This window comes from Vipera berus (assembly GCF_964194415.1).
Source record: "Vipera berus genome assembly, chromosome: 1".
Taxonomy (NCBI): Eukaryota; Metazoa; Chordata; class Lepidosauria; order Squamata; family Viperidae; genus Vipera; species Vipera berus.
In genome coordinates this window covers 160,853,130-160,879,793 of record NC_138202.1, presented here as the reverse complement: position 1 = coordinate 160,879,793, position 26,664 = coordinate 160,853,130, and the positions used below count along the sequence as shown (strand labels likewise).

The 26,664-nt window shown below is 38.0% G+C and overlaps 1 protein-coding gene across 2 annotated transcripts in view; it reads left to right on the top strand.

Moving 5' to 3' along the window:
• The window catches only part of CHN1 (chimerin 1), a gene marked incomplete at its 5' end in the record, with an annotated part of 127,843 nt that overhangs the window by 55,380 nt on the left and 45,799 nt on the right, over window positions 1-26,664 (top strand). Inside the window, 2 exons of one of the 2 annotated variants that reach the window (XM_081313976.1) lie at window positions 11,561-11,592; window positions 13,874-13,987. In XM_081313976.1, coding sequence (XP_081170102.1) covers window positions 11,561-11,592; window positions 13,874-13,987 — 146 coding nt within the window. The remainder of the gene's footprint in view (window positions 1-11,560; window positions 11,593-13,873; window positions 13,988-26,664) is intronic. The other variant, XM_081313975.1, reaches the window with a different exon arrangement.

Below are 26,664 nucleotides of genomic sequence, written 5' to 3'. Positions count from 1 at the left end.
TCAGTTCATCAGGAATTACATCAATAGTCTGTTGAGATGGAAGGAGGGAGGCAGATTCCATCTGTGAAATGAATGGCCAGTGGTCTGTGGATTCCTGGTCAGAAACACACCTGCAGGAATTATATCTGTGCACACTACTGCATAAACCAGGGGTCTTCAAACTTGGCCCTTTTATGACTTGTGGACTTCAACTCCCAGAATTCTTCAGCCAGTGTACCTGGCTGAGGAATTCTGGGAGTTAAAGTCCACAAATCATAGAAGGGCCAGGTTTGAAAACCCCTGGCATAAATAGAAGCCAGATGATGTATGTCCTATGACCTGTTAGATCTTCAGTGACTAGGAATTGCAATTATCTTACAGTCAGTTATGGTTGCTAAGGCCTCTGTCCATAACTAAAATGTGGTGTCCTTAAACATTTAAACCAGGGAGAGAAAGAGAAATGTGGGAATGCAGCAAAACCTTTGATAATAGAGATTGTGATGCTTTCATGGACCATAGAGATGGAATCAGAAGCTTTTTAATTAATATATGAATGTTTGCTTTTCCTCCCTTGTCTATCTGCCATTTTCCTTTGGAGCACCTTTGCTGTTATCCTGCATCTTTCAGCATCAGTTTTACTTATCTTTTGTAGAGACTTTCTGTGAGATCATTTTCTTGGTGTCTTCTGAAGCTTCCTGTACTTATATCCTTCTGTCTCTTTTTTATCAATAGTTATAACAGACATCTAACATGGAAACACATAATAATTATTTGATTTTTATTTTAAATGATAGAACTAATTTTAAAAATACATGAAGTTTGTAGTGGTGGAAGCTGATCACCATTTATAATGTATTTAGAGACACATTATCAGCTGCACTGAAATTATTAAAAGTTGTTTTATGATGTTTTAACAGTGTGTGATATTTGCTGATACCTTGAAGTGAAATGAAGCAAAATCAGTTCTTATTTGGGTATTTACCAGTGGATTTAATGTTCATTCCTATTGTAGTGTAAAGTACACTGAGGAGCCACTAGGTTGTGGACCTTGATCGTAACAATGTCAACTATAGTTGTAGAAAAAGATACAAAAAGAATTTCCAAAACATGTTAAGATGCAGTTTAGAGTAGCTTCAAAAACCAGGGCTTCATTTTATTTCTGATTCATGTACACTCAGTCCCCTAGGATTGAAGTCAAGAAAGCAATTAAGTTCATGCTTATTCAGAAATTGGATTTGTGTATGCATTAATCTGGAAGGGCCTCTAAATGTCCTCAAAAGCAAAGCAAAGCAAATTTTGAAAGATACCACTTGTTTTTGGCATGTAACCTCTAAATGTTAAATATTGGGGTAGTCTCATAAAGAACAGTTCAGAATGCTTCCTGTTTTCTGCTTTTAAAACATACACATCAAACTCACAACGTCACATGACGTCACGCGATGTATCGGGACAGTTTTGCCATTGCTGCCAATGGGGTGGGCGCGGCCTCCACGTGACGCATCCGACTCGCTGTGGAACTAAATATTCCTAATTTCATCCAAACGTTCCCTGAAATGAGCTTTTATGTACAGTATGTAAGACTAAAACCATATCCCAATCTTTTTTACAAACAACATTTGTAATACAAATCAACATCTAGAACATTTTGCATTAAATAATTTGCATTAAACTATACTCCAGGAAAGAAATAGAATTTGTATATGTACACTTGAATTTGACTGCCATTTTAAAAACAAACAAACAAAAAAAACAACTTTGCAACCCTGAATCATTCTGGGCAAAGATAAAATAATAAACAGCTTTCTTCAGTTTCTCCGACAAACATACTTGGCCTTTTTGCTTTGCTTTTTCGACCTTTCGCCTGGCAATTAGCATTCTTCTTAGAGAGGGGTGAGTTAGCACTGTCTTCTCAAAGAAATTGAATAGTTCCAGTGTGTAAATATATTGGACTAATAATTGAGCCTAACTCAGGGGGGAAAAACCTGGCACCTTTTTATCCAGAATGAAATCTGTTAATGTGGTGTTAGGGCTATGCAAAGCATTTGAAGCTGTGCTTCCCAAATGTCCAAGGTACCCCTCCTCCAGAAGGGTCTGCATGCCAAGTCATCTCTGCATTCACCTGCAGGGACAGCTGCTTCTCTGACAGGGAAGGGTTCACTGTGCATGCATACACACACATGCAAATGACCTGTTAAAACCCTCAGAGCTGCTGTGGTGCTTCCACTGAATGCTAACCCCAGAGCAACCTGTGTGCTGTTTCCAGTGCTGAGAATTCAGAAGGAACATTTGTTGGGCTTGGAGAGACAAGAAAAAAATATGATTACATTTTTAGGGATTGAGTGTGTGGCGTGACTGACTACAGAGCTGTGAGTAGAATTTAATCTCTGGCATAAAATTTATTCCAGCTGAGAAGACCTATAAAAGTTGATAGCACACCAAATTCAGAGGTGAACTATATAATGGCTAGATCTTCACAAGTAGCTAAGGTATTTTTATCTTTGAGAGAGACAGGCAGTTAAGAATGTGAAAAATAAATTAAAAAAAACAAAATAAATACATTTGAAGGTTGTTTCCCTCTTGTCATTTGGGAGAATGAGGTCATTTTCTGGTCAAAATAATTAGGCTATGAGCATCCTTTTGCATAATGCCCAGAGTGTTAAATCAGATCACTGGGTAACTCCAGAACATTGGTAAACTGCTGAGGTCTAAATCCAGTTATGCTGTTTTGTTATCAACTAGAGCAGCCAAAACTAGGCTGCAGTGATCATCTGGACTTTTCCAGCCCAGAGGAAATCATGCCATCTTAGGAGAAAGAGAATAGAAAAGATTTAGTACAAAGGTGATAAAATTGTGCTGCAGCTGCCAAAGAAGCCAACTCTGTTATTCTGTTAATAGACAACAGCTGCCATTTCCTAAACTATGTAATGACCTGATAGTAGTTACAACTACCGTATTTTCATCACTTTTTAGGGGTTTGTTGTTGTTGTTGTTTAGCTAGATACCGTACTTCGTTGCTGGTGACTTCCTGCTTGTCTTCTGCATATGCAGCTTCTTACTGCAGTTGTGACAGAAAATTCAGGACCCTCCAGATGTTGCTAAATAACAACCTCAATCAAGGATCAAGGCAATCGAGTCCAACCTTGCCAAAGTAGGCCTTTCTCCAGCCTCAGTACTCAAATTGGACTACGACCAAACAAAACAAACCTTGCGAAAAAGGATAGAGGACACTGAGAGGCAAGCAGACTTAGGGATAGCTCCGCTGTTTCTGTCTCCAGACTCTATTAGATATGTTGTTATTCCTGCAGGTTATCTTAGCCAGTTGTAGTCAGCAAACCACCAGAAAGCATTTTCGCTCCCACGGTGCCCTGTGCTTCCATTCGCCATCTTATACAGCAGACATGTCAAACTCGCGACGTATCGGAGCTTTTTCTCCATTGCCAGCAATGGGGTGGGGGTGGTTTCCTGATGACACATCTGGCCTGCGGGCCGTCAGTTTGACACCCCTGCTATACAGCAAGTATAAAAAGATATCATTTTTTTTTTTATTGAAAAGTTTTAAAAATACAGTTTTCCTTTAAAAAACCCCCTTCCCCCTCCCTCCTCCCCTCCCTACCTCCCCCCTTCCCCCCCCTCCCCCCCTCCCTCCTCCCCCCCACCTCCCCCTAACCCCCCTCCCCCCCCCGGACTTCCCAGAGCTAAATACAAGGTATATATATATAAAAAGGCAATCATAAACAACCATATACTAACAACTATAAATTCTAAAATCCATCACTCTCTAACTTATATAGGATCAAACAAAACTTAGCATTATTAAATATATATAGAAGACAAAATAAAAAAAGAAAAAAGAAAACGAAAGAAGACTTATTCAAATGCTAGATAAAACTTCTTGACCCTATACTTATTCTGGATAAACTCAATCCATTTTCTCCATTCCATAATATAATGTTCTTGCGAGTAATCTTTCAAATAGGCCGAAATCTTCGCCATCTCTGCCAAGTCGGAAACCTTTAAAATCCACTCTTGTATAGTCGGCAGTTCCTCTTTCTTCCAATATTGACCTATCAAAAGTCTTGCTGCCGTAACTAAATTCAACATCAACTTAGAGTCCACAACTGTAGCGTCAACAATTATTCCCAACAAAAAAAATTGCGGACAAAACTTTATCCTCCGTTTAAAAATCTTCTGCATATTCCACCAGACTTTTATCCAAAAAGCCTTGACCTTTTTACATGTCCACCATATGTGAAAATATGTTGCCTCTTCATCACCACACCTCCAACATTTAGGCTGATAATTCGGATACATACTTGCAAGCTTTTTAGGATCTAGATGCCATCTATAAAACATTTTGTAAAAGTTCTCTCTTAAACTTTGAGCTTGAGTGAATTTTACATTCCTCACCCAGATCTTTTCCCACGTGTCCATTGTAATAACTTCCTGAATGTTTTGGGCCCATTTTATCATACAATCCTTAACAAGCTCTGTTTCTGAATCGATCTCTATCAATGCAAGATATATCCGTTTAATATGTGCTGGTCCTTGATTTCTAATTTGCTTTATCAAATTTTCATCAGTCGTTGCAAATCCATTTTTTTGATCTTCTTTCCACCTGGCCTGTAACTGAATATATTGAAACCAAGTCTGAACAACCTTCTCTTCTCGCAAGAAACTATATGATTTCAAGCACCAAATATTCCTTTCCAAACTTAAAATTTCCTTGTAAGTAGTCTCATCATGTTTGAAACCAGCATGTATATTTTCTATTGCGTGTTTTGGGATTGCCCACAATGGTATCTTGCTGCTTAACTTATGTCTATACTTCTTCCAAACTCTCAGCAATGCCTGTCTTAAAATATGCATCCTAAACACAGTATCTACCTTCTTATCATACAGCAAATATGCATGCCAGCCAAACAACAGATCATGGCCCTCAAGATTTAATAACCTCGATTGTGTCAAATTAATCCAATCACTTATTCCTACTAGTGCAGCAGCTTCATAATATAATTTAAAATTAGGCATTTTAAGGCCACCTCTTTCACGAGTATCCTGCATAATCTTAAGTTTAACTCGTGGCTTTTTCCCTGCCCACACAAATTTATTGATACCACGCTGCCATTCCTCCAAGTTAGAGTCTTTCTTAAGAATCGGTATCATTTGAAATAAGAATAAAAATTTGGGCAGGACATTCATTTTCACTGCTGCAATCCGTCCCAACAAAGACAATTGCAATTTTTCCCAACTCTCCAATTCTTTTTGAATTTTCCCCCATAACTTTTCATAATTATTTTTATATAGCTTTGTATTAGAGGGCGACAAAATCACCCCCAAATATTTAACCCTTTTAACAATCTCAAATCCAGTTAATCCTTCTAGGAGAGCCTTCTGCGAAACTGTCATATTTCTAGCCAAAATTTTAGTTTTCTGTATATTTACTTTAAATCCAGAAACCTTCCCATATTGTGTTATTATCTCCATCAGGTCCACAACAGAGTTCTCTGGCTGGGTCACTGTAACAACCAGATCATCTGCAAATGCTCTCAATCTGTAATCCTGATCTCCAACTTGTATCCCCTTAATTTTTTCCGAATTCCGAATCTTAACCAATAGTATCTCTAATGTTAATATAAATAACAAGGGCGATAGCGGACAGCCTTGCCTTGTGCCCTTCTCAATATTACATACTGTTGTCAAACTATTGTTAACTATAATTCGGGCAGTTTGTTTTTGGTATAATGCCCTAATCGGTTGTAAAAATTTTTCCCCAAAATCCATTTTGTCTAAAACTTTCAACAAAAATTGCCAGTTCAATTGATCAAAAGCCTTTTCAGCATCTAAAAAGATTAGCGCAGCAGAGATCTGGTTGTGCCTTTCCAAAAACTCTAACACATCAACTATATGTCTCACATTGGTTTTCATTTGTCTTCCACTAATAAACCCCGTTTGGTCCCCATGAATCACCTGTTGCAGAACCCTCATCAGTCTATTAGCCAAAACCTTAGCAAATATCTTATAATCTGTATTTAAAAGCGATATCGGTCTGTAATTTTTAACTAAAGTAGCATCCTGGTCTTCCTTCAGAATCAAAGAGATAAAAGCTGTTCTCCAAGACGGGGGCACCTTTCCCCCCCTCTGGATTGTCTGGAACAGTTCCTTTAACGGTTTTATCATCTCTAATTGTAAGTTTTTATAATAGGCCGCAGTCAAGCCATCAGTGCCTGGTGCTTTATCCACCTTCAGTTCCTTAATAGCTGTAAAAATTTCTTCTTCTGTAATCAGTTGGTTAATCCCCTCTTTTTGTACTTGCGTAAGAACCGGGATGCTAGCCTTCTCCAAATACGTATCAATATCTTTTGCATTAATGTCCTCTTTAGTATATAATTTCGAATAAAAATCCACAAAGGCATCCTTAATAAGATTCTGTTGATACACAACCCTTCCTTTATGCTCAATCTTATCTATATTAGATGCCCTTTGTTTTTTCCTCAGTCTATAAGCCAACCATCTGCCTGGCTTATTAGCATTGCAAAAAGTATTATGCCTAGCAAACCGCAGATTGGTCGCCACTTGATCAGCCATTAATTTATCAAATTGTCCTCGTAACAGTCTAATAGCCTCCTTGATCTTCACCTCCTCTGGGTTCAAAATCAAAGCCTTTTCTTTTTCCTTTATTTCATTCTCCAGTTCTTTCCTTCTAATTTCCACTGCACGTCTATGTCTATTATTCATATATATCAACACCCCTCTCATATAGGCCTTGCTAGCATCCCAAACCATATCCATAGAGGTACCCTTATTCATATTCATCTCAAAAAAATCCTTCATCCGCTGTTTGCATTCTTCCACATTTCTCTGATTTCTAAACAAATTCTCATTTACGCGCCATGAGCGTCTATCTCCTCTTTCCTTATCAATCTCCAACCACACTGGACTGTGATCAGAGATAATTCTTGCGCAGATTTTCACCTTTTTAGTTCTCAAAAGAAGATCATTAGTCAACAAAATAAAATCAATCCTCGAAAAAGATTGGTGTCTATCAGAATAAAATGTATAATCCTTCTCCCGCAAATGTCTCTCACGCCAAATATCTCGCAATTCCAGGTCATCCTTCATTTCAAAAAAAGATTTAGGCAGTCTAGCGTGACTTGGAATGCGTTTAAAGGCTCCAGCCTTATCCAACTGTACATCCATAACTCCATTCCAGTCCCCCATAAAAATAAAGGATTTATAATCCAACTGGGTAAGCTTTGTATGAAGTAAACTAAAAAAGTCAGCTTGTTGTTGATTTGGAGCATATAATCCAACTAAAAGCGTCTTTTTACCTTCAAACAACAGCTCGATCATAACATATCTTCCATGCTTATCTGCTTCAATTAGGTCCACTGTTAAGGCACTTTTAACATAAACAACCACTCCATTTTTCTTATTCTCTGCAGAAGCAACAAATTGCGTACCCAGCCTCGAGTTCAATAAATACTTTTGATCCAAAACTCTAATATGCGTTTCTTGCAGGCATATAACATCTATCTTAAATTGTTTTAAATATTGAAAAACTTTCTTCCTCTTCTGCGGTGAGTTTAGTCCATTAACATTCCAGGTTAAAAATTTAGTTGCCATGTATATCCTCGAGAAGCTCTTGGACCACAGCTTTGATAGGACTGGTTACTTTAGGCCGTGCTCCTCCCACAGCTTGGCTATGAATGCGATGTGAAGAATCTGAAGACTTTTGCTGATCTTGTTCTTTTATTTTCTTTGCTCGTTTTAAAGCAGCACGCGTCACTCTTTGCTCTCTAGGATCATCCAAAGAGATTGTAGCTTGATCTCCTCCAGCACCATTTTCCTCTGTTTCCTCCTCTTGTTGTTCTTCTTCTCCAGATCCCTTTCCAGCTTCCAGGAGCGTTAATGGGGTTGCTTTTAAGACATTATTGTAGAAATCACGTGCTTGTTTCACAGTAGTCAGCCTATACCTTTTACCTTCATACATCACCATCAGCCCCTCTGGAATCTCCCATCTGAACCTTATATCTCTTTGCTTGAGCTCTTGCACAAGAAATGTATAGTCCTTTCTTCCCCTTAAAATCCTTGGAGGAATTTCTTTTAAAACCAAGACTTCTTGTTCAGCAATCACAACCTTAGCATCATAGGCAGCTTGTATAACTTGATCTCTAATTTCTCTTTTTGCAAAATAAACCACCATATCTCTAGGCAACTTTCTCTGTCTGGCAATCCATGAATTCACCCGAAACACTTTATCCATAGCTGCTCTTATTTCAGATGCTGGCTGGTTCAATACCCCTTCGAGAGCCTCAGAGATCAGCTGCTTTAAATCTTCTTTAACATTCTCTTTTAAGCCTCTAATTCTGACAGCAAACTGCATCTGGTAATATTGGGCATGGCTTAACTCCCTTTCCAACTTGCCTCTTTCAATTTCATTCTCCCGTGCTTTTACTTCTAGCATAGCATTCCTTTGAGCCAAATCATCCACTTTTTCATCTAAATCTTCCACACATTCCGCCACTTTATGCACTGAAGTCAAAATGTCTACCTTCATCACGCTGTACTTCTGTTCCATCCTCTCTTCCATTCTTTCCTCAAATTTCTCCAATTTCTCCTCCATCTGTGCAAATTTATCAGCAATTGATTGATTAATTGATTCCAAAAGTACCTGGGCATGTTTATCCAAGGCATCTCGCAAATCCTTCGATGTCAGCACTTCAGGAGGGTGCAATGCCTGTAGTGATGATTGTTGCACCGGCGAGGATCCTCCACTCCGAAGAGTTTTAGAGGGAGGTTTAGCCGCCATCTTTTAATCCTCAATTATGACGCACTTTCAATTAAAGTTTAAAAAGTCCAACAAGTTAGAGAGTACAGTAAAATAGTCCTCTTCACCTTTTCCTCTTGTACCGCTCTGCCTGCTCCTTTAAATCATAGTCCTTTCATCAGGCAGGGCTGGTTCGCAGACGCCTGGCTCTGCTCCAGGAAGTTCGGAGCAGAGACGACGGCCAGCTGGGAGCAACCCAGGCTTCGGGGGAGTTCGATCCTTCAGCCGCCCAAGCTCAAAGCTCAGGCGGCCTCGGAGAACTCTACCCCTACCTGGGGCCTCACCCCCTCCTCTTCTCCCGAGGAGGGGGCTTCAATTTCGCCCGAACAGCTGATCGGCGCTGTTTCGGGTAAAAAAAAAAAACAAACAGCTGAGCCGCGGGCAGCCAGGGAAGGCTGTCTTCAGCGCCGCGCCGCCAGCGGAAGTCCTAAAAGATATCATTGACTGAAAGACTCTGCTCCTGTGGTTCAGGAGAGGTGGAGACCATTGGACACATACTCCTTCAATGCTCTTTCTATAGAGATATTCGAAAAAACCATATCCTCCCAATGATCGATAGGTGTCCTGGCCATTCTGACACTACTTATCTCCAATGGCTGCATAAGGACGAACAGGCTGTGATGATGGCGCAGGTGGCTAGATTCTGTGCAGCAGCACTGGGGATTCGTCAGAAACATAAATAAGATACATATTATTTTTAGATCTTTTAAATATTTTTAATTAATTTTATTATATGTGTTCTTATTCATCATTAGATCATGTTCAGTGCATTTTTATATCTGTATGTATGTAAGTAGCCTACAGTTGGATATTTTACTGTTTCTGGCCATATCGGCTGTAATAAACTATACCCACCTCAATCAGTATAACTAACTGTGACTGATATAGGGAGGCATAGTTCAACACTGTTCAGTGACAATTTTGCCACTACTGCACTAAGTCTTTTTGTCTATGGAGATTCTCAGTTATCCTGGTCATGGTTGTCCCAAAAGTGGCTTTTTTTTGTTTTTCCTTGAAAATGTTTCACTTCTCGTCCAAGAAGTGAAGCAAAACTTTTTCAAGGGAAAAACAACATACAGTTGCCTTTTGAAAAGGTACCTTAGGGACTAAACCTTTTCACACATACATGTGTACACACGTGCATAGAGTTTTCTGTTCATCTGCTCGCTCTAGTGAGTTACTCCACAGCGGAAGCAGCTCAAGTCTGCCAAAATCAGAGGACAATCCTGACCTATGTAGTTTATCTCTTCATGATGCTTTGTGAAGACCTCTTCAGACTGGTTTCCATTGTCAACAGTTCCCATGGCTTAATAGGTTTTAGCACCAATGTCTTCTTCAAAGAAGATACAGTGAACTTCTGAGAAAAATGGATTTGTTTTTGTTTCTAAATAGATTTTATCATTAGACACATTCTCTCTCTCTCTCTCTCTCTCTCTCTCTCTCTCTCTCTCTCTCTCTCTCTCTCTCTCTCTATTTGCATCCATGTTTTATTCTTTATCAACACCATTTTAGTTCAGATTTAAATTTGATAGGCTGCACACTATGTTCCATGTGCTTCTGAATGCCATATACTGCAGGGAGTGGGAGGTAGGGATGGGGAAGGAAAGGAAAGGCTTCTTGCCTTTATCTCTTTGCTGGCTTTCAGAAGTTTATTTTCTTCTCCTTTAGAGGGGAAAAAAGAAGGTTGAACTAAGTTGTCATTTGATCTGTTTTAAAAAGCACCTTTTACCTTCTTTGCTGTTTGGAATTAAATGTAGTGACTGCATTCATATCACAGGACTTTTGCTAGGATTTTTAAAAATCATGATTTGATGAAAAAGCCATAAAGTCTTGGCTCATATCTGAGTTAAACCCTCATGTGGATTTACATGTTGGGTGAAACTTGGAGCAAAGAAGTCATGACTCATAATGTTTCATGTGAACCAAAGGAGAGAAAGAGGACTCATCTATCTGGCTGGCTGGCGGGCTGTCTGTCTGTCTGTCTGTCTGTCTGTCTGTCTGTCTATCTATCTATCTATCTATCTATCTATCTATCTATCTATCTATCTATCTATCTATCTATCTATCTATCTATAAAATTTATTGGCTGCCCATCTTACCACAGGGTAACTCTTGGTGGTCCACAGTCATGGAAAATGTATTTATACAGTATATTAAAACATAAATTAAAACCAAACATTAAAATACATTGATATGTGGGGAGGGGGGAGTGGAGAGGGGGGTGTTCGTACTCCACTACGCTGTTCCTCCACTGGGGCCCCAAGCCAACTGGTAGAGTCATGTCTTGAGGCCCTTATGAAATGATAGGAGGGTTGGGGCCCAACTATGTCACTAGTTTCATTTTTTCCCATCCTGTTTCATCTATTGTCCTATCATATCCCACCTGGATCACATTGTCATAGTTCATATTCACTGTGTTGGGGGTAGAATGTGGCTTCTGCAGAACTTTCTAAGCACAAGTCAGACATGAAATTACTCTTTAGTGAATAAAGTTGCAGCATCCAGTTTTATTCGAAGCTTTAGTGAAGTAGAAATTACCCTACATTTGTCTTTACAGTTGAAATTAATAGTATTAAATGAAACAAGGATTATTAACATTAATGCTTGGAGAAATTCAGCAAATTTCCTAATATAGTAACCATTGGAGAAAATATAAAGTTAATTCTTTATCAAAGCACATAATAGAGCAGATTTTTTTTTAAAAAAATACCTATATACTCAAGTAAAAATTTTCTTTCCTTTCTTTTTCAATAGGTGGAGAACAGACCTAAATACTATGGGCGGGAGTAAGTAATATGATTCTCTCAATTCTTTGTCTTGAACTGCAAAGCAAATATAAAAAAAAATATGCTGGATGGCTACTTTTTCCTGTTCTTTCTTTCTTCCACTTGCTTATAATGTCTCAATTTATCTTATAGAGGCTATTCAGAGAGGGATGGGATTATTTTATAATTTATTTATGGTTTCAGCATAGGCAGTCTTGTTCAATCATCAGTAGCCCTCACAGGATAAAATGTTGACATATACAATCTCATTAATCAAATCAGATTTCTTTCCAGTCTGGCTGAAATGTTCTTGGACTTGGAACAATTTTTTCACTGAACCCATTTAATTGCCTCCATAAAAATGAATGTGCTATTTTTAAGAACGAAAGCTGTCATTTTTGTTGCTTTATATTAGAAAAGTATATAGCAAGCTTGTTTTCACACTTACTTCATACAGCAAGTTTGGAAAGAAGGCTTCAATTTTCCTATCACTCTGAAGTTAACACTTTTATTTATTTTTTATTATTGAAATATAAGCAATCTATTTTTTTAGAAAAAAAACAATAGTTTGTGGTACTATATATAAATTGAATAGCAAGTTAAATGTACATTGATGTTATTTATAATGCACTGTAATTTTATATCTAAGCTGTTATTGTAAAAAAGCTATATAGAAAATTGAAAAAAAGAAAAATTCTATACTGCCAGAGAAAGAAATAATAGCCAAAGAAGGGAGGGGGGAGAAAACTTTTCATTTTTCCCTCTTTTCTAGTTTTTCTTTAAATTCTTGAGTTATCACAAGAAAGTAAGAACACTCCTAATTTAGATATATTTTCAGCAATAAAAATCAATAATTTAAAAAATTAAAAGTTTCTTGAATGAGAAAATGAATTAGCTCCCAGTTCCTCCAAAAACCTGTTTAGAATACTTTGTTCCTAACTTTTTTGTTTACTATATTTTTAACTCAAATCATTTATTTACCTGATTTATTTATATACTGCTCTTTTTTTAAAAAAGTGAACATAAAAAGTGAACATTTTTTTTTAAAAAAATGAACATATTTTGTGAATACAATGAAATTTAATTACCAATCTTAAAGCCAAAGTATATGTTGCATTTCTTTTGTGGATGTTTTTATTGTTTTAATGTTTTTTAATTGTTTGTATTGCCCAGAGTCACTTAGTTGAGTTGGGCAGCTATAGAAAATGAATGAATGAATGAACTAAGTCAAGGTGGCAAACCTACGTAATACTTCTTCTATTTTCCCACAACAATCCTGCGAGGTGGGTTGGGCTAAGAAAGAGTGACTGGCTCAGGATCACCCAGGTGGCTTTCATGCCTAAAGCTGGACTAGAAACTCCTGTTTCTAGGCCAGCACCTAGGAATTCTTGATTTTTGTATGTGAATCTTTCACATTTGCAACAAGATATTCACTGCCGAGGCATTGATAAAGTTGGAGAAATATGCTATAAGATTAATTTGCTTTTATGAGTTAAATGGTATCAAACATAAATTAGAAGAAATTGTTCGTGGATAAAAAAAACTAAGGATCTGTGAAGCATTTGAAAGAGGTGCTTTGCAATATGCAACAGTACTCCTTCTCAAATCATCAAAGCATCTGCATCTTTCACAAGACTCAGAGCTGTTTGGAGGACAGTCCTGAGTCTCTGCATGTATACACAACACTATTCATCTGCTGGGACTAACAGCAAAGTGGCTCTGCCTCCACATATGTGTAGAATCTGCTGAGGACAGCTTTTGAAGCAGCATGCGAGCCTTGCAAAAGACGCAGCTGCTTTAAGAATTCAAAGACAGATGCTTCATTTCATGCCTCCTGAAGCACACATTCAGTTACTTTGCATATTGCTGGAAAAAATATATGTAAATTATGATACTGAGACAATATTTAGATTGGACACTTGTCCTTCGGATCCATCCAGGGATTCTTAAACTTTCACTGTTGAGAAATATATGCAGCCGTGATGTTGATGTTAATGTTGATGAGAATCAAAGAGAAAATGGGCAAGTTTCTATAAATCAAGATGATCAGAAGTACCTAATATAAAAACAGAATTTACTTAGTCTGTAGGGTGTGTTTTGTATAAACACTAAAAAATAAACATGTTTTCAGGCTAAGTAGAGAAATTAACATAATTTTGAAAGTTTTTTATGCATTTCTTTAAAAACCAAGTAAGATTTTTTTTTAAATGAAAAAAATAAGACTTTACTTTTTTTTCTGATATTTTTTCTTACAAAAACATTCTCTTGTGTCCTGCTGATATTGATAGACTTTGTTTTTCAGGTTTCATGGGATGATATCGAGAGAAGAAGCAGATCAATTATTGAGCATAGCAGAGGGAAGTTATCTTATTCGTGAAAGCCAACGACAACCTGGGACATACACTTTGGCTTTAAGGTTGGTCACTAATATTTCATTTCTGCAGTATAAGAATATTTATGAATACATCTGCAGGGGATAAAATTAAAATTACTGCTTTCTAATTTTATTTGTGGAACTTTTTGAAACAGGCAAGATTTAACCAATTCAGTTATTAATACTTAATTCTAAGGCATGTTTAAAGTGTTCTAAACTTAGAAGGCAGTTGAAACACTGGTGTATTAAAAAAATAGTCAAGAGGTTAACTTACATCAAACTTTCCCAAGTTGGTGCTCTCCAGATGTGTTTGAGAAATCGGAGAAGAGTCACCCAATCTTCTGGAAAGCATCTGTTTGGAAAGCCGCTTTAGATCTTCCTGTCATTTAAAAATAACAAAGAGAACTTAATGGCTGAAAAATGAATGTGTTAGTCTTCAAGGTGCTGCAAGATTCTTTGTTGTTTTTGCTGCAAAAGGCTAACATGGCTACCCCTTTGAAAAAAATCTTATTCAATTTCCTCCTCTAATGCTGCTGCTTTTTCTGCTCCTGTCTTTTATCTCTTAAGCTCATTTTGATGCAGGCACCCTTCTTTTTTCTTCTTGTATTTGCCAGTGAAGAATAATATGCATTAATAGTCCAGTCAAAATGAAAACAAAAATAGCACTGGCACTTTTTTAAAAAGAGGAAAAATAAAAATTAGCTCCTTCTGTATTGGAAGTGTGTGTCTGTGTGTGTTTGTTGTGAGCATAATAACCTTTCAGTTGTCCTTGTGCACAGTCTGCCAGGCAATATAGTATTTTTACTTCGTTGGCAATACCATATTATTTCTGACACCAAGAGCTGAAAGGGAGATCTGGAAGAAATTTTCTATTTGCATTTATCTGAATTCGGTTAAAGTTTTCAGGTGATCACCAACCCTAATAAAGCAATGTTCCTAACTATTATAAAACATTTGCTCTCACTTGAGTGATCATAAGTAGGAGAACCATTTTAAACTTGTCAAGGGCAAGAACAGTGAAAGAATAGACAAGAGTTGTGTTCCCCTACTTATTTGTCTATCCTGCCCTGTCCTACTTTCAAACTGGTCTCTGAAGATAAATTTGTTTCATGATTACCCTGTTTGTTTTCCTGTCTTTCTAAGGTTGTGGGAAAAGGGTCTTCTGTAAAGAACCTTCTGAATTTCAGTTGTTTGTCCTGTTATCTTGTCACACTAGAAATAATTCAACACAGAAATAAACTTACTCAGATTGATCTGGAGCCATGTCTACATGATAAAAGATGAAGGACCAACTTGAAATATACAGGCAGTCTTCCATTAATGTATAGCAGGGGTGGGCAGGTATAGCCTGTTTACGACCTGTGGACTTCAATTCCCAGAATTTCTGAGCCAGCATGGAATTCTGGGAGTTGAAGTCTACAGGTCGTAAATGGGCCATAGTTGCCCACCCTTGCTGTATTGTGATTACTCAGAGTTCCCATAGTGTTGAAAAAGTAACTTTAAAGCCAGTCCTTGTATTTATGACGATTGCAGTGTTCCCACGGTCACATGTTTACGATTCTGGTGCTTTGCAACCAGCGGACATTGCAACTGTTGCAGTGTCCCACCATTACATGATCACCTTTTCTGCACTTCACAGCTGACTTCCCACAAGCAGAATCAATGGAGAAGCTGACAGTAAAATTATGAGTTCTGGTCACATGGTGTCTCTCTTAATGACTATGGCTCATTCATTTAATGACCATGGCAGAAGTAAGGTTGTAAATCCGTCGCAATCTAATAATTTGCCAATCCCAGTTGCGATTATTAAGTGCATAACTGAAAATTATGTCTGTTTGCTGCCTTTAATTTTCTTCAAGACATTCTGGATCTCTGTTAGGAAAAAAATAAATGTGATTCGTTTTGGAAAGGTCTATGCATAGGAGAGCTTAGTGCTGGATAAGACTTGCTAGCCAAGTCTTCTTATTCCTGTTAAAGATCAGTCATTCCCGAATGGATTCCTTAGAAATTGAAAGGCTGCTCTATGACAAGTAGGCAATCATTTCCCCTAAGGGCTGCCTGCTTTCAAATTCAGGGCATTAGTTGTATAAGTAGATAGGCAAGCACACATTTCTCTCTTGCTTTTACTCAACCAAACAATGAAGGACTCACACTCATATATTAATATTTTACGATACATAACTGCCTTGGGCAGTCTGGCTCAGTATGGATTTGATGAGAACAGCTCTTCTGGATTTTCTCAAGAAGGAAGGATCATCTGCACATCACTTTGCAAGCTAGCTGTGAAACATGACTGATTTCAAGCATGTGTATATTATTTATTGTGTACAAATAAGCAATTGGCTTCACCAGTAGTCCATGACTTATGCCCACTATTGGAACCAGAATTTCCCTTAATAAGCAAGGCAGTTTATTAATGAATTGTGCCACATTTTATGACCCCTACCATGGTTGTTAAGCAAATATTGACTTTGCTTGTTGGAAGCCAGCTGGGAAAGTTGAAAATGGTGATCACAAGACCTTAGGATGCTGGAACCTTCGTAAATACCTGCCAATCGTGTCAATGTCAATCACCTGACTGTGGGGAAATGCCTCAATGGTCATAAATGTGAGGACCAGTCATAAGTCATTTTTTCAATGCCTTGTCACTTCAGACAGTCATTAAATAAACGTTTGTAAGTCAAGGACTACCTGTAACATGATTAGATTATACAGGCAACAGAGATCAGATTGGCCCTACCCTGTTTGCCTTCCGTAAGACCTTAAAAACCTGGGCCTAAGGGTCAGGAGGTGGAGTTGAGCCATACATTGGTTATGTTGTCACTAAAGGATATTTTTACCTCAGCTGCTGTTTTATGTGGGGGAGGGGTTGCTTGTGGGGGAGCTTTCTCTAGCTCTCTAGAGTCCTTAATTTGAGATATACAGCCATATAACCTAACCCAAATAAATAACAATTTGCGTTATATCAAATGTGGGCCATTTTACTTGCCATCAATCTACTTCCTGTTGTTGCAGAACGGATTTTTTGTATTCTTGCAGCTGATGGGCTTACCTATACTAACTAAGCGGCTACTATTCTTTCACTTTCATCTTTCTTATATGCATTAGTGAATTACAAATAGTTTTGATCTTTGAGCCACACTCTTCGGCAGCTGGAATGTCCATCTTTTCAAATGTGTTTTTCCCTCCCAATAGGAAGGCATCTGCTTTCTTTCAGTGTGGAGCACTTCACTTCCACCACTTCTCTAGTTCATTCTCTTTATCCTGGAGTCTTATGTTTCCTTTCCTTCCTTCATAAGACTGTGCCATTAAATTATTTCACTAATAATATTGGGAATAGTATTAATAAAAAATGCTTGAAAGTGGTGAAACCTGGCAATGCAATCTTTTCATTTCTTATAGTTTAAATAATTTGTAGCAACAGGAACATGTTATGGTACTAAGCATTTAGACTGTAATGCTATGTGAAAATACATGTACGTAATGTGAATATATGAATATATATTGTGAATAGATACTCTGTTCACCTACTCTTATAAATATGTCTATTATATTTTGATATAAGCAGGCAGACATCTGTAGTACTGTTCTTTGTTTATCCTACTGAATTCCAAACTTGCTTTTCCCCCTTATTTCATAAACCAGTCAAATGTAGGCCAACTTCGTCATAACTTCAGTTCCAGTGGCTTTTGAGTCTTTCAGATTTCCTAGTAATATTTTAGTGTTGTTTAAGACTGAATTTTGAACTACTGTTTTATGAAGAATACGTTTTTACGTATTTTAGTTCAGAACTGTCAAGCTTTGTGAAGAACTGGAGTAAAAATGCTTAAATTAATTCAGGTTTCTGCCTATAAAGCCAGTGCTGATTTTAGTTCTCCGTACATAAGGCAGCACATCATCCTCTTTATCCCCAGCCTGTTTTTTTAATATTACATCTTTGTGCTCAGCCCATAGATTAAGTGCTTATTCCACTCCCATAACCAGTAGTTTCGAAATGCCAACATAGTGTTCTGAGTTATTTATTTTGAGAGATGGATTTTAGTGACTAGTGTGAGGTAGCTTTCATGAACAGTAGTTTTTGATAATAATAAAGTAGTTTTCCATTTCAGTTTTATGTGCTTTGCTAGTGCAGCAATGCTGTGTTAAAATATGTACTGTATGTCCAAGCAACTGAGTTTAAGTAGATCAGATGGCTATAGCAACAATTTGAAAATAATTAAAGAAGAGAATCCAAATCCACTTGTAGTTGAAAGAAAAATAAGGTTGTATTTCAAATAACAGGTTTTATTAGACTAGGTGAGCAAATCTAGTAAGCCTCTTTTGTAGAGAATAGGGTCAGCAAACATGAATATTTGCTGCACAGAGCATAGAACTCAACATTGCTATAACAGGCTGGATTCAAAGTGAACATATTTTTTATGAGATCAGATGTCCCCCCCCCCAATGATAATAGAACCAGGGAGGAGTAAAGTATTTTTTTTAGCTTTTAAAAAGAACATATGTATTATTAAATATTAATATTAAATAAGAATATTGCAGGTTAGTGACTGCATCCCAGAAGCAAGATTTAATAAAAGGAGTTTTTTTTAAGAAAAAAGAAAATGTAGCCCAAGCATGTTATTGCACAGGTATCCATGCTAGAAGTGAGAATAAAGGTATAAGAGAATACATTTTATGTAAATCAGAAATTCCTTACAGCTAAAAGGGACAGGAAATTTCTAATTAATTCCAGACGGTATTAAATCTGCCTTTAAAGTCAACTAAACAGTAGGGCCTGCTTAATGCCAAGGCCTATAACAGATGATAACAACAATAGCACATCATCTCCAGTGTCAATTTTGTGGTTGGAAACCTGTTTAATTAGGGAGAAGATAAAAAGGAAAGCCAAGAGAAATAGAAGTGGGAGGTGGTGAAGGGCAGCAGCACTCTCTGTTCTTTGGAGATGAGGGCTGCTGCTGCTGCCACCACTTCAACTCAACAGTGTTTAGCTGGTTACCATGGTTGCTTTCCCTTCAAGGCCTACGGTTGCATTACAGGAGGGGGTAAAAAAGCCCTGCAATGTGACATGGGAAAACTCATTTGATTGGAAACTTCATTTGAATTTTTTAATATAAGGAGTACCGTGACACTCAAGACTTATTTGTAAAGAGATTAAAGGCAAGGTGCTTTTATGCTGATTAATTTTTGCTGCAAATGATTCCTCTCAGCTGTTGCCCAAGTGACACGGAATATTACCAAACAGTAACTGCTGAGGATAATGATGCAGAGATAGGCTACCACGGAGTTAAGTAACAGGGCTTGGGCTGGGGAGGAATCCTTTCACGTGAAGAGTTTTAACTATGTCCTTACAAGGCCATGAAAGAAAGGCAGAAGTGCCCATACGGATTTGCTAGAGAGCTGGGGAAATGAGTCCAGGAAAACAACTGAAGGAGAGGGAATAGAGATTATAAAAAGGAAGCTTTGGCTTGAAGGCCATCAAAGAAGTAAACTCTTTGAGCTCTATGATTTGGGCTGAGAGAGGGAGTGAAGGTAGGGGAACATAAAATAAAGTTGCAACAGCCATGAACAGAAGTGGCTGTTTGCTAGGGGGAGGAATAGGAGAATATCGATCTTTGGGCCTGGATAATAAAATAGGAATCTTAAAACATGGATTAGGATTTAGGAATCCTAAATCCTAATCCATATCAAAATATATTTGATACGAAAGATCAAATCTATTTTCCTAAAGCAGCTACTGCTTAATCTAGGGAAATTACAGGCAATGGTGTTTGGCCATACTAGTCCAAGAAAATCTATTGATATTTCTAATTTATGTGTCACGAAAGTCAGAATTATATATCCAGGCCTAAATTCTTTCTCCCAACTGTATCTGGTAGTTGGATGATGTAAAATTCAGAAATAAAAGAATGGCCCTCTGGATGTATTTCAACAGTTTTTCCCTCATAATATCCAATCTATTCTTCCTTAAGAACTCACACAAATATATTTCCCTACTTATTTCTTGGGGGCTTCATAAAGCCATAAATGGTCTACTATGTAAGTCAAATTGTATTTTTTTTCCTGAAGGGAACCCAGGAGATTGAGGGTTTATAACTGTAATTTGGTAGGAAAGAACTTGACATATGTCTTGGATTGTTATTGCTGCAGTGACCCATTTGTGTTATATCTTTGGCATATCCCTTACGATCTTCTATTTTGGATTCCATTTTGACATATTTCAACCCTCTTTAAAAAAAATACAGACATCTTCCTTGTACGCAGGAGAGGCTGATGGCTCTTATTGCTCATATGGTAACAACTAATGCTGTAGCTGATAGCTGCTATTGCTGATGGGGTAATCCTTTTTGCCTGATGTTCTCAGAGGTTATTCTGTGTCCTCATCCCACACGGTTGGAATTTCTTTCCCTTTTCTCTCAAAATTTTCTCTGATCTTTTCCCTCTACGAGATAGCTGAGGCATAAGATTGTATGCTGGAAGGTGGCTCTGAGGACATTTTAGAACTTAAAACATGTCAGATGTACATTGTTCTATGCCAGCGCAATACTTCACCAATGAACCGCATGACAAATTCAATATGTAATAAAATTATATTTTATTTTTAGGGTGCATTTCCTTATAAAAGTGCAAATTTGGGGCAGTCCCAGATTTGCTGCAGGGTAATCTATGAAAAGGCTTTTGAAAGTTCTATGTGCCTTCATTCTGCAAAATAGAGTTTTAATACTAAAAGCTAGTTGTTAGCCTGCTTTTGTAAAGTTTTTCTAAAGTTAATGAAGAACGAATTACCTGTCCAGTTATCTCCCTCTTGACTACAGTCTTTTTTTTCTTCATATGTCATTCTTGCTACATTCATGTTCGTCTTTCCATTGCTGCTGACTCCCACTTCAGTCTGTCATTTATTATAATTTCTGCCTTGTTTCGGCCAGAACTCCTACATCATCTTTTGCTGTTGTGTTAGCAACATACTTCTACCTGCCCCCACATCTTAACAATTACTAACAAGAGATTCAGAGGCTGAATAATATATTTCAGCAAGCCTCATTCCTGCTGAGTTTTTTTTTTCTTGTTTGGAGAAAAGGGAATATTTCAGAGAAGAAAAGGGCCTCAATCTCTATCTCAGTAAGCATTTAGTAAGCATTTTAACAGTCTTTCTTTTCCTGTTCCTCTCTAGATCTTCTGGGACCATTTTATGAATGCGTATTTAAGGGTGGTTTTTTTCTTTTGTTCTATATAGGGCAGGCCACCTGGCTTTCTTACAAATGCCCATAGCATTTAGGACATATTTTATCCAGTTATCCGTTCCAGCGAAACAAGTATCTATCTGTCCACTTCAACTGAAGTCAAGAGAATTGTATAGCTCAGAGAAAGCACAAATGGTGGGGTTGCTATGAGGTTTTGGCAACATCAGTTGCCTCTAGTAAAGTATTCTTGCCAGGAAATACTGTAGTCAGTACCCACAAATGAAAAGAATTGGACTGTAAGGCACCAAGGGACTCAAAGAATATCCGGCAACAGAGCCCCAGCTTTGCTTTCTGCCTGCTAAGGAAGCTCTCAAGCCTAAGGATCTGTTGGCTTGATACTTGCTTTGCAGCTGTGCAATGGAAGATTGGGTAGAACGCATCAAAGCTGAGACAGGTCATGTGGTTAGGGCTACCTACAGGAAAGTGCCTGCCATCATATACTTGTGAGCTCAGGCTTGGTTCTTCAGCCTGGTTAAGTTATTGCAAGAGTAGCTATGCAGACTTTTGTAACATCCTTCACTCTGTTCTTCTCCCCTCGACTGCCAACTTTTGGAACTTATCCAGTGGTGGGATTCAAATACCTGAACATCTGGTTTTCTGCGTGGGTGCAGGCCTGGGCCTCTGAGGCCTAGAATGGACTTCCGGAAGTGACATCCATGCACTTCCTGTGGACCGTTCTAGGCCTGGGAGGCCTCATCCAGGCCTCCGAGGCCTAGAACAGACTTCCAGAAGTAACATCAGCACACTTCTGGCAGGCTGGTCTAGGCCTGGGAGATCTCCTCCAGGCCTCCAAGGCCTAGAACGGACTTCCAGAAGCAGCATGGATTCAGCTGGTTCTCCAAACTTAACAAAATTTACATACTGGTTCTAGCAAACCGGTGAAAACTGGCTGAATCCCACCACTGAACATCTATTTTATTCATCTACAAGTCTAAGTTGGTCTAGGCACTTGCTTCTTGCTCTTCCAACTGACTATGAGACCTTGACGTGGCACTAATTGATATTGCAAAATGATTATTTTTAGTAGGAGCAGCTTTATAGTGTTCTGCTGTTCCATTTCTCTGTACCAAGTAAGGATTCAGGGTATGTAGAGCAGAAATTTTAAATCTAGAATTCATTTACAGCTAACAAAAAAAGGAGCCTACATTTTTCACATATATGTCCTTCAGATTTTCAGTAGAATTTCTTTACTTTTGTTTTGTGCTTTGAGTATAAGTAATAATTATCAGATATCTAATAAATGCCATTCAAATGCAATGTTTTATTTTACATTAATGAACGTAATAAGACAGTTTTCTGATATATTGCTTCCTTTTATTCCTCCCACTTTATTCTTCCCAAATGTTTTCTTACAATTTGTAAGGAAGCATTTAATTAAAAAATTAACACTGTACTCAGCCACTAATGTATAAAAGAGTAGAGAAACTTGTCCTAATATGCACTTTGATTATCAGTATTAAAAGTCTATCAAGGGATAAAAGTAATGTCTCTTGTCCCAGAAGAAGCAGCAATTGCTAACTGTGTTGTTGTTTTTGGCCAAAAGAACCAAATAAATTGCTGATTGTAGTGCTAGCTCAGAAAATAAAACTGAAGAGGTATCATAAAAGTACCACAGTTTTTGTGCAATGAATCTTCTTATTTTTCCCCATTCTTAACTATTTTTCTTCAATATAATGTAAAATGTGGAAAAATGGAATACATAACTGTTTCATTATCATGTTGTTTTATTCTGTCTTCAGTTTTAGTTTTTACCAGATTGTCAGACTGACAAATCAACGAATTAGTTTCTTAAAGTTTATAATTCTGTTTGTGATCAACTGAAAGTAAACTAGTATATAAATTACTGTCTAAATTATACTTTTATATAAAATAGACATGCAGAACAAGATAATTATATGAATAAACCAAAGCATACAAAATACACCTTATATTTATATGCTATATAAAATAGCAAAGTGAACTTAAATCTGGAAAGGATGTATACTTATAAGTACTTCATGTGTTTCTATTTATCCTACAACTTTCTTTTTTTCAAAGAAAAATCAGAAAAGGTTCTCCCACTCCTCACCCATGGTTTTAAGATCTCCAAAAATATTTATATGTCCATACCTCTCATTTAAAATATGCAACAGTATTTAAAAATTAATACATGAAGACTTATGCCTCATGTCACAAATCATTATATGCACATGTAGAAGAAAAAGTAGTTTTGGAAACAGCTCAACAATTAAGGTCATACACAGAAAACTACTCAGTAGCATATGTATCTTATGGGCCTCCTGCAGAATCAGAAGAAATTACTGTGAGATATCAGTGAGAGACAGTTTGGTGTATGGTGAAGGCATCAAACTAGAAACAGGGAGACTATGAATTTTAATCCCACCTCAGGCACAAAGCCAGTCACTCTCTCTCAACCTTAGGAAGGAAGCAGTGGCAAACCATTTTTGAAATACCTCACCAAGAAAACTGCAAGGACTTGTCCATGCAGTTTCTGAAAAACAGGCCAGTTTGAACAGATAAGGTAAAAAAAATCAGTCACTTCCCAGCCAGATGCAAATTTCAAATTTAGAGATTTCAAAGTTCACAAAATTCCTTTGAATTGAACTAGAAATCTAGAACTCTTTTCATTAGTCAAATTCACCCCTTGCTAGTGGATTCTCTCTCGCCTCCCTCACACTGCAATTGGTTGGCAGAATCCATGGGAAATTGAAATCCTGCCATGTCCCCCTTTTGCTCCGGGTGTTGCAGGGTATGCTTGCACAATATTTATAAGTCACAGAATGAATCTTTTCTTGAACTGTGTTTAGTAGGAATTCTTGGGAAGACCAATAGTGCAGGGTAAGATGGGCAGACCCTGGTTCCATCGAGACTGAATACTGATTGAATTTCATATTGAAACAAACGTGAAACAAAAAAGTTAACAAAAAATAAAAATGAGATTATTCTAAAATAATTTTCAAATTATTCTAGTTAATTGGGCATATTCTGAAGGAATTTGAATTTTTAAAAAGGCAAATTACAACACATTCATTTGCAAGGCAGCAGAATCTCCAGACTAATGGAGAAGGTGGGCATCTGCCTTTGCTGGAAAAGCCAAGTCTGTTTAGCAGCTCAATTTCCCTTCAACGACTTCATTGTTCACATAGTGTCATGGTTCCAACACATAATTTATATGTGTTGGTACTTAAAAGTCTCCCCTTCGTGGATTACTGCCTTGTGGTGAAGGGGCTTGCGTAATTCAATGAAGCTATGATGTGCAGGGCCACCCAAGACGGACAGGTCATAGCAGAGAATTCACTGGATCCACTGGAGAAGGAAATGGCAACCCACTCCAGTATCTTTGCCATGAAAACCCTATGGACAGTACCAAAAGGCAAAAAGATATGACGCTGGAAGATGAGCCCCTCAGGTCGGAAGGCGTCCAATATGCTACTGGGGAAGAGCAGAGGGCTAGTACTAGTAGTGCCAGAAAGAATGAAGCGACTGGGCCAAAGCCAAAAGGACACTAGCTGTGGATGTATCTGGTGGTGAAAGGAAAGTCCGATGCTGTAAAGATTTTTTCTCCATAGGAACCTGGAATGTAAGATCCATGAATCAAAGCTGGACGTGGTCAAACAAGAGATAACAAGACTGAACATCGACATCTTAGGAATCAGCAAACTAAAATGGACAGGAATGGGTGAATTTAATTCAGATGACCATCAATTATACTACTGCAGGGAAGAATCCCTCAGAAGAAATGGTGTAGCCTTCATAGTCAATAAAAGAGTAGGAAAAGCAATACTGGGATACAATCCTCAAAATGACAGAATGATCTCAGTTCGAATCCAAGGCAAACCATTCAGTATCAGTTCTATGAAGCCCTACAGCACCTTATAGAACTAACACCAAAAAATGATGTCCTTATCATCATGGGGGATTGGAATGCTAAAGTAGGAAGCCAAAAGATAACTGGAATAACAGGCAAGTTTGGCCTTGGAGTACAAAATGAAGCAGGGCACAGACTGATAGAATTTTGTCAAGAGAATACGATGGTCATAGCAAACACTCTTTTCCAACAACCCAAGAGACGGCTCTACACATGAACATCACCAGACGGTCAACACAGAAATCAGATTGACTATATGCTCTGCAGCCAAAGATGGAGAAGCTCTATACAGCGAGTAAAAACAAGACCAGAAGCTGACTGTGGCTCAGACCATGAGCTTCTCATTGCAAAGTTTAGGCTTAAACTGAAGAAGGTAGGGAAAAGAGCCTTGGTGGAGCAGTGGGCTGATGCCTCCTTAAGTAACATCAGCTGCCTGCAATTAGTGCAGGTTCGCATCCCACCAGGCTCAAGGTTGACTCAGCCTTCCATCCTTACGAGGTAGGTAAAATGAGGACCCAGATTGTTGGGGGCAATAAGCTGACTTTGTAATAATGCCGCTTGGGGTGTGTGTGAAAGCCCTAACAAGCAGGCATATACATAGAATGAAGGCTACTGCTAAGCTTGTAAGCCGCCCTGAGTCTTCGGAGAAGGGCGGGATATAAATGTAATAAAAAAATAAAAATAAAAAAAGCACTAGGCCACTCAGGTATGAATTAAATCATATCCCTGTTGAATATACAGTAGAGGTGACAAATAGATTTAAGGAATTAGATCTGATAGACAGAGTGCCTGAAGAACTATGGACAGAGGTTCGCAACATCCTACAAGAGGTAGCCACTAAAACCAGCCCAAAGAAAAAGACATGCAAGAAAGCAAAATGGCTGTCTGAGGAAGCTTTGCAAATAGCTGAGGAAAGGGGGGAAGCGAAAGACAAGGGAGAAAAAGAAAGATACGCCCAATTGAATGCAGAATTCCAGAGAATAGCTAGAAGAGATAAGAATGCCTTCTTAAATGACCAGTGCAAAGAAATAGAAGAAAACAATAAAATAGGGAGGACCAAAGATCTCTTCAAGAAAATTGGAGAGATGAAGGGAACGTTTCATGCAAAAATGGGCATGATAAAGGACCAAAATGGCAGGGACCTAACAGAGGCAGAAGAGATTAAGAATTACACAGAACTATACAAGAAAGAGCTTAATGTCCCTGATAACCAAGATGAGGTGGTCACTGACCTCGAGCCAGACATCCTAGAATGTGAAGTGGGCCTTAGAAAAACTTAGCAACAACAAAGCTAGTGGAGGTGACAGTATTCCAGCTGAGCTATTCAAAATCTTAAAAGACGGTGCAATAAAAGTGCTACACTCAATTTGCCAGCAAATTTGGAAAACTCAACAGTGGCCACAGGATTGGAAAAGATCAGTTTACATTCCAATTCCAAAGAAAGGCAGTGCCAAAGAATGTTCAAACTATCGCACCATTGCACTCATTTCACATGCTAGTAAAGTTATGCTTAAAATCCTACAAGCTAGACTCCAGCAGTATGTGGATCGAGAACTACCAGAAGTACAGGCAGGATTTCAAAGAGGCAGAGGAACTAGACATCAAATTGCCAA